The sequence below is a fragment of the Amphibalanus amphitrite genome, unplaced genomic scaffold (genome assembly GCF_019059575.1).
Source record: "Amphibalanus amphitrite isolate SeventyFive unplaced genomic scaffold, NRLGWU_Aamphi_draft 000200F_arrow, whole genome shotgun sequence".
Lineage (NCBI taxonomy): Eukaryota > Metazoa > Arthropoda > Thecostraca > Balanomorpha > Balanidae > Amphibalanus > Amphibalanus amphitrite.
In genome coordinates this window covers 589156-598236 of record NW_024881695.1, presented here as the reverse complement: position 1 = coordinate 598236, position 9081 = coordinate 589156, and the positions used below count along the sequence as shown (strand labels likewise).

The window sequence follows — 9081 nt, the reverse complement described above, 5'->3', positions numbered from 1 at the left end:
ATGTGACTCAATGAATTAATAATGAGCTGGCTTGTAGGCAGGGGTCGGCTTGTAAGCAGGGGCCGGGTGGTAGGGGGCCGGCTTGTAGGCAGGGGCCGGGTGGTAGGGGGCCGGCTTATAGGGGGCCGGCTTGTAGGCAGAGTGCTGCTCGGGGTAGGCGGCCTCTCCGTCGTAGGTGACCTCGGCGTTGTATCCACCGTAGTGGTCAGCCGTGTACTTGACGTGCTGGGTACGGCCGTCGGGCAGAACCACCGAGTAGTAGCCCTGCACATTGTGACCGTCGCTCTGCTCGTTGCGGGCGAAGTTGGTGCCGGTGTAGTGGTCGTTGACGGCGTAGTCGAAGGCGAACGGCCTGGCCTCCTCCTTGTACTGGGTCTGCGGGTGGTAGGGAGCCGGCTTGTAGGCCGGAGCCGGGTGGTACGGAGCCGGAGAATCGGCGGCAGCTACGGCCAGCACGGCGGCAACAAGGAACACCTGAAACGTACGACAAAGTATTCATCGCTGTTTTCTCCGCACTTATTTGGTATGTTCACCGTAACTTTATGTGGTTGTGTACATGAATAATGTCAAGCAATAGCAAACTTCAATTTCAAACAGCATTGCGTCATCTAAAATACGTTTTTCATTCACTCAAAACAAAAACCGCAGCAGAACAGAACAGAAAGCCCTGTTCACAGTGGCGTATCCAGGGGGAGGCCAAGAGGCCATGGCCTCCCCCTTTGGCATCAAACATGCAAGTGGGCCCTTTGGGTCACTTGAGTGCAGTGACGTACCTAAGGGGGGCCACGGGGGCCCCGAGGGGCCCCTGGTCACTTGAGGGGCCCCTGGTTATCTGAGGGGCCCTTGGCTACCTAAGGGGTCCGTGGTTATCTGACAGACCCCTGGTTGTCTGAGGGGGCCCTGGTTACCTGAGGGGCCCGTGGTTATCTGAAGGAGTCCTGATTACCTGAGGGGCCCTGGCTATCTGAGGGGCCCCTGCGTTACCTAAGGGGCCCCTGGTTATCTGAGGGCCCCCTGATTACCTAAGGGGCCCGTAATTACCTGAGACCCCCTGGTTATCTGAGGGGCCCCTGGTTACCTGAGGGGCCCCTGGTTATCTAAGGGACCCCCAGCTACCTGAGGGGTCTCTGATCCCTTGGGTGGCCCCTGGCCAGTGTCCTGAAGAAACCCTGGTCGCCCAAGGGGCCATGTTTACCCGGGGATTACCTGGTTATATGACGGGCCCCTGCAGTCACATGAAGGCATTTAGGTACATACCCGTGGAGCTCCTGGTATAACCGGCCCCCGGTTATCAGAAGATCCCCTGGTCACCTGGTGGGCCCCTGGTCAATTGAAAGGCCCCTGGTCACCTGAGAGGCCCCTGATCACCTGAATAGCCCCTGATCACTTGGATTCAACTGCATAGCCAGGGGCGAGGGGCACATGTCCGTTATAAGGTTTAGGGTCCCCTCGGGCTCGAGGGACCCTGCGGTGCCAATTGGCAGCAGAGGGTTCGCGCTGGCCACGCTTCAACTGGAAAGAACACCACAGGGCTTGTGAGAACACCCCATGGTCTCTTGTGTAGTCACACTTATCTCCAGAAGGGCCCCACGCCGGGTTCTGAGGGACCTTGCCGGCCTCTGAGGGCCGTTGCCGGCCAATCAGGGATCAGCTGTAAGGGCCCCATACCCGTTTGTTATGGCCCCACGGTCCACACCAGTTTCTGATGGCCTTCACTGCCACCTCTAAGGGTCCCACACCAGTGCCTCTTAAGGGCCTACTTCGGTGGCTCTGAGGCGCCTCTGGCGCCTCCGAGGGCCCTAGGCCAGCGCATCTGACGACCACTTACCAGCGACTCTGAGGGCCTCCCGGCCTCTGAGGGTCCCTTGCCGGCCTATGAAGGGCCACCAGTAGCTTTCAGGGTCAAACTGCGTCAAACTATCTTAAAATGCCATTTGATGGCCCTCATAGGCCAGCGTAGGGCCCTTAGGGGCCAAGGCTGAGCCCCCAGAGGCTAGCGTGGAGCCCTCAGAGGTCGCTTTGGCGGCCATAAAAAAGCTTAGACTTGAGCGTGGGACCCTTTGACGCTGGCGTAGAGCCCTAAGGAGCCAGCGCTCAGCCCTCTAAGGCCAGTGTTGGACCTTCTATGTCCAGCGTGGGGCCGTCGATGTCCAGCATTGGGTCTTTTAAGCCCAGAGACATGGGACCTTCTTAGGTCAGATTGAGGTCCATTGGCCACGGAGACCAGCTTGGGGCCCTCTGAAGACAATGTGGAGCCCTTTTAGGCAAGTGTGGGGCCCTCTGTGACCAGCGTGAACCTTCTGAAGCCAGCGTGGGGTCATCTGTCATCTGACTCCAGACTTGAGAGGCTGGTGCTTGGCCCTCAGAAGCCAGCGCGGGCCTTCATAGGCTGGCGTCGGGCCATTTGAGACCACCTCGAGGGCCTCGGCAGCCACTCTTCAGACCTTATGCATGTTTGGGCCCCCTGAGGCCCTAAGGTAGGGGTGGCCCTTAAAGGCATGCGTGGGACCCTCAGGGGACATCGTGGGCTTCTAGAGACCGGCGTGGGTTCGAGAGCGGCATAGGGACATCAGAGCCTGACTCAAAGGCTCCCAAGAGCCAGCGGGGGCCCTGTGAGGTCAGCCATAGCATGGGTCTCCTGAGGCCATTATGGGGCCCGGAGGCCAGCGTGGTTCACTCTGTTGCCGGTGTGGGGCTTTCAGAGGCCAGAATGAGCCTTCAGAGGTCGGAGTGAGGCCAATGTGGGCGACATAGAGCCATCAGAGTCTAGATCAGAGCTCAAACCGAGTCGGGCCCTTCTAAAGTTAAGGGTACCAGCCCTCAACCAGCGCAAGACACTAAGAGACTGACATCTGCCCTTTGAAAAATGTTACAATCTTTAAAAAAAAATTTGGTAAAGACATTTTGCTTTTGATGATCTTTAGTGACCCTAGCGACGACCAAAGCAAAAAAAAAACTATATGCCTACTGCTGAAATAAATTGTACGCTACAGAGCTATCGATATCGATGCCTTTTTCACGTTTCAACATTTTTTTTTTTAGATTGCCGAGTGTGCCTCAAAAGGCTCCCTCACATGGCAAAAGTGGCAAAGAACCGCACCTGGGCGTGAGTTAAGTACGCTATACTACTGGGGCCCCTAAGGTAAGGATGGGGCCCCTCGAGCAGGTTTGGCCTCCCCCTTTCCAAGATCCTGGATACGCCACTGCCTGTTCAAATTTATAAAGGCACAAAGTTACTTGCACCAAGTGTTTGACACCTTTTTCCCGACCCTTGATACAATTTTTGTCAATCAAGCAAGCTCATTGTCTAGTCATAAAACAGTGTGCACCGACGGACCAAATCTAGAAGCCCATTTTGAATTGATGCTGCGCTATGTCTTACCTTCATGTTGGTTGGTTGGTTGGACGAGTGTGCAGAGCAACTGGTGCCGACTGCCACGGTCCGACACCTTTTATACGGCGAGCGGGCCCCCTCACGGTCTAGGTCACGGTCTGACCCGCCCACCGGTAGCGGGGCTGCCACACGCCGAGGCGGGGGCGTGGTCCTGTATAACTGATGACTGATTTGGTTCACGCGTGACCGCAGGCTTAGATCAAAGGAGCCCCTGGCATTTTACAGCTTACTTGTGTATTAGCACGGTCATAACTTGATTCATATTAGGACCGCCCAATAGTACGCGCTTCAAAGAAGCTGATCTTGTTGGAAAAAATGCCAATACGCTCCTGAAGCTTCTTCCATTCCATCATGATACACGTATGGTGTATCAAAAATCTTAAAATGATTCATTTCGCTGCACCGTAGAAGCCGTTTCCTTTTCCCTCATTCGGTGCATGCACAATCTAGTATGCAATAACGATGCACTGAACAAAAGTTCATAGCATGCATATTGCATATGTTATCATTGCTATGTTCCAACAATCCAAGGCCCATGCCATATAGCTGTTACAGGGAGTTTGAGAAATCCGTGAGTTTGCAAACTCCCTAGTGAGTTTGCAAACTCCCTGACCCATCAGTGACTTTGCAAACTCACTAGGGAGTTTGCAAATTCACTAGGGAGTTTGCAAACTCACTGACCGGTCAGGGAGTTTGAGAAATTCCAGAGCGATTGGGCCAAATAAAATCAAATGTGTAAGATGAGGGTGGCATACGTGCCGTCCGTGATGTTAAAACAAAAGCGACTAGTGGTACGGCCTATATAACCGTCGCACGCTGACAAAAAGCTTACAGATCCTTCATTGTTTTACCGAAAAAAAATGCTACTCGCGGCTATGTAAAGGGGAGGTTCGGAGCAACGTGCTCCCCCGTTCCGTCGTTTCCATCCTCAGGAATCAGGATACTGAAATCCTTCTCGTCCACGCCGAAACCCCCACTCCGGGCTGGACAGGCATCTTTATCTCATGCGGGCTGCTCCCTTGGAGCGGCACCGCTGCTCCCGAGGGAGCGCACGCACCCCGTAGCCGGGTGCAAAGAGTGCTTGGGGGGCTGGTCGGTCTGTCAATTCGGACGGGCTCAGCCCCGGCGACTCTGCATATACATAGGGTGTCTGCCCAGACCAATGTCTCCCCCTATAATTCCTATCATTCGTCCGACTCTGAAATGGTCTTGTCAGACCGAAAGGGCCTAACCCAACAAAACAAAAACAAACAAGCAGCGTGCGCCAGTCGCAGCTGGGCTGGCTGACAGCAGCGCCGGCTCTCGATGACACGTCTATGGCGGAGTGGGAATGGGCGTGAATTGATGCGTGTGCCTGTACTTTAGCATAAGTGACCAACAGTCAGCTGTTTCTACTTTGATATATTTAGCCTGACTCTGGAATAGCCGCACTTGAGTGGAACGGGTCTAATTGGGACGTGAACTAAATAAATGTATAACTAAATAAAGCGGCGGTACATGCATGGGTAAATCACTGAACAGTTTCAAATAAAAAAGGTATTTATGGTGTGCATATGATCTATAAGCTTTTTGTCAGCGTGCGAGGCCTTAAAGCTAGCCTCCTTTGTTTTTAACATCACGGACGGCACGTATGCCACCCACATGCTGCACACTTGTTTTTATTTGGCCCAATCACTCTGAAATTTCTCAAACTCCCTGACCGGTCAGTGATAACCCCGATAACTCCCTGACCCATCAGTGAGTTTGCAAACTCACTAGGGAGTTTACAAATTCACTAGGGAGTTTGCAAACTCACTAGGGAGTTTGCAAACTCACGGATTTCTCAAACTCCCTGTAACATAGCTAAAACGAAATAAATGTTCCATAAGGCCGATAATTGCACCAGACTACCCTACATGAATGAACACATCAGCATGTTTCGATTGGATCCGTCACAGTCTAAGACCTATCTATTTATCTAAAGATAGCATTACCCAAGAGTGAGACCTGCACCCGAGTCCCGAATCGTGAAGTTATACTGCCGTGGTTCCGTGCCGCCCTCTGATCAACTGCTTTCACTGCCGTCATTATCAGTCACTTCTGTTTTTTGTCCTATAGATAATCGGCGAATAAATCATTTGTTTTGCGGGGTTAAACCTTTTGGCCAGGTGAGACTTCTTCAGCATATAACATTTCAGTATTAGACGAAAGTCTGCTCCAGTGAGAGCTTTCGCCATATGATGAAAGTGAGCAGTGACCGTCTACGAGTATCCCGTGGCATTGACGCCGGAGACTTTGAGTTTACACTCTACAGGATAAGAGACCTGGGGACAGAGGAGTCGGAAGCTGACATAGATTCAGATTCATAACGGTGTGTGATTGTAGATGGTAAGTAGATTGTTCACTATCAGTCAAGTCACATACTCAGCGCCCCTTGTGTATCCGCCTGTCATACAACCAATCGATCATTAGCTATCCCTGAACACTCCCAGAGCAGGTGGCGTTCACCTAACTACAGGTCACAGCACCCGGCCGTACCATTTCCTCGTCTCGCACGCCATGGAAGTACATGTGTGATTACGTGGAGGTCACACTGCCACTACCGGAGACGGCCGCGTGCCCCTGAGCGGCGACCGCCACCCCGCCCCGCCCCGCCCCGCCCCTGCCCTGCCCCCGTGCCGCCCCGCCCCATCCATTACCAGTGTGTCAGAGACGCGTGGGCGGGGCCGAGCGGCCGTTCTGCCGTTATGACACGGCAGATAGTTAACCTATTTCCTTCAGGGTCCTGGGATCAGCGGCCCTGCTGTGTGCGACAGGTCGCTCGGCCGTAACCCAGCGTATCGGCTCCGTCAATGTCGCGCTGAGATTAAACGCGGAGCCATCGACGCTCTGACCTTGTGAATTGTTCCCCGCGGCGCCGACGCCGGGCCGGCTGGGCGCCAGCCAGACTGCGGGTGCCCACAGCCATCTGCGAGTGCCCACAGCCGTCTGTGGGTGCCCACAGCAGTCTGTGGGTGCCCACAGCAGTCCATGGGTGCCCACTGCAGTCTGTGGGTGCCTATATGTACAGTGTATACGTGTTTACCATCCGGTCATGGGACACGGTGCGCAACTCGAAAGCTGAGCAAAGTGGTTTGAAGACATGATGTTACGCTTCGCTGTTATTCTGCTTCACTGTCCTCATGACGCACACAACTTTCCCATCAACGTCTCCAGTCCAGCCCTCTGTTCAGGTCTGGACGGTCACCTTCGTCCGACTCGAGTTAGCTTCTTTCATTTAAGCTCTCGGGTAAATAACCTCCCTTCGAGGCATGTATCTGTGCAGGGGGAGGCCAGTGTGAAAAGCTTGGCGTGTGCTGTCGAGCTCAGCCTCGATGGCGCACTATAAAGTGCCCGCCCAGACCAATGTCACACCCCCATTCCTAGCACCCTTCCGGCTCTGAAATGGCCTCGCTTCTCTGACAGATTCTAACCCTACAAACCAGGCAGACTCGAATTGGATAATTTCGGGTTATGTCCCTCAGCAATTTCAGGTTCATGGACTTTGAGGATGAGAGAACAGATGTCAAAGGTTTGTCAAAAGTCAAGGTCAAAGGTTGACCTCAGGTCACATGACAGCGAGGTCATCATGCATATCATTCGATGCGCCTTGACGAGCTGAACACCATTAGCGCGGCTGTATCTCGTTCCTGTGAGAAGTAATTAGCAAAAACCTTTAATGACCTTTGATGACGTCTTATGACCTTGCAGCTGCCCAACAGCAGACAACATATCAAGGTAGTCAAGGCTGATCATATATGAAGTCATTTATGGTATAATGGGCCATTATACGACGTGCCTCAGTGAAAAAATCGGGTAGTTGATTTTCCCCCAATGGTCGACTTATAATGGGGAGGTCAATAAATTGACGTAACCTTAGGTCATCGATATCAAAATTCCGATATCAACAAATTGTAGCGTACATACTATGACCTTATATTACCTCCTGCAACTTTCAAATGACTCCGTCATCGACTGTATGTAGCTCTGACACGGTGACAAAGTTAAGCGACTGGAGGTCGGGTCGTTCGAAGTGGCCTGATGACCTGACCTTGAAAGCAGGGGCGTAACTTCATATCTCTTTGGGGGGCTTGAGCCCCCCCCCCCCCCGGTGCTGAACTGAGCCCCCCTTGGGAAGCTTAGAGCCCCCCTTGATTAATTTTTAATTCTTGACAAAACACACACAAATACCAAGACACTAACATCCAATTTCCCCATTTTCCACCATACACATGAGTTTCCACTTTCCAGGTTGGGGGATGATCATGGACTTGTAAACACCCTCGCCCGTATAGGGGGAGGGGGTCGAACGGACCCCCCCCCCCCCGGGTTTTTGGCAAATAACTCGCGTAAAAAGCGTCCGATCGCAACGAAACTTTGAGTACCCTCGCGTTATTCAATTTCACACCTACCCTGAAAATTTCATGACCCTGACTCAAATGACCTTTGACCTGTGACCTACTTTTCGAGACCATGCTTGGTCGGAAATCGGAATCGCGATTCGGCGTATGTCGGCTCGCATTAGCCGCGCGTTTGCAGTCTTTTCGTGGTTTCAAGCGTTCAAACATGTGATATGATGTTGCTCCCAATGCATTAAGGTGGGTGTGAAGGTCACCTGAAGGTCAGGTCAGGTCATTGACCTTTGATGACCTCGGTTCACTTTTTCGAGTTTTACATGTTTCTAGGCTAGTTTTTGGAGCTGAATTGGAATTTGGCAACCATATGGACATTTACGAAGTAGTTTTGGTGCCTTCCTAATAGGTTACGAAGCTGTCAGAGGTGGTTGACACCTACTATGAATACCTGGCAGGACCCCTACTGGTTGACTTCACTTGACCTGACCTGACCCGACCCGACCTAGCCTAAATGCATCTAGTCTAGAACCATGTAAAACTCGAAAAAGTGAACCGAGGTCATCAAAGGTCAATGACCTGACTTGACCTTCCGGTGACCTTGACATCCACCCTAATGCATGGGAGCCACATTATATCCCATGTTGAACGCTTAAAACCACGAAAAGACTGCAAACGCGCGGCTAATGCGAGTCGACATGCGCCGAATCGCGATTCCGGCCAAACATGGTCTAGAAAAGTAGGTCACAGGTCAAAGGTCATTTGGACAAGGGTCATGAAATTTTCAGGGTAGGTGTAAAATTGATTAACGCGAGGGTACTGAAAGTTTCGTCGCGATCTGCCGCTGTTTACGCGAGTATTCGCAAAAAACGAAGGGTTCGTTTCGTCCGGTCGACCCCCCCCCCCCCATACGGGCGAGGGTTAACATGAGCCCCATGGGCGTTGCATGGAAAGAATGGGACCAAAAGTCGGCAGTGCTCCCCCCCCCCCCCCCGTTAAATGAAGTGTTCCGCCGCTACTGGGTAGATGTGGATCGGTGGTTAAACCTGCGCCTGGGTCTCTGAGTTTCAGTCAGCTTCACCGTCGTGAGGGCGTCCCATTATTTCAGAGGCTGAGATAAAAAGATTCGTAAAAAGCGATCGACTGCTCCAAACAAATGGGTCCCTCCAACAATGCCTAGGCCAATTTTTGTATTTCCTGCTTACTTCTCCATTGTCCCTTCGTAAGATCACAGATATAAAATCCGAATTACACGAATTGCTTGCGCCGTTACCTTTACATTACTGTGCAGTGCTGCAGAGTCGATTGATCGACTCT

The 9081-nt window shown here is 52.4% G+C and overlaps 1 protein-coding gene across 1 annotated transcript; it reads right to left on the bottom strand.

The window, feature by feature from the left end:
• On the bottom strand, positions 1-3388 carry LOC122384864 (cuticle protein 7-like). Its single transcript, XM_043372649.1, has 2 exons — positions 3383-3388; positions 1-474 (listed from the first exon to the last, which is right to left on the bottom strand). Exons 1-2 carry the CDS (start codon positions 3386-3388, stop codon positions 16-18), a joined length of 465 nt encoding a protein of 154 aa, XP_043228584.1. The 3' UTR covers positions 1-15.
• Positions 3389-9081: the final 5693 nt, after the last annotated feature.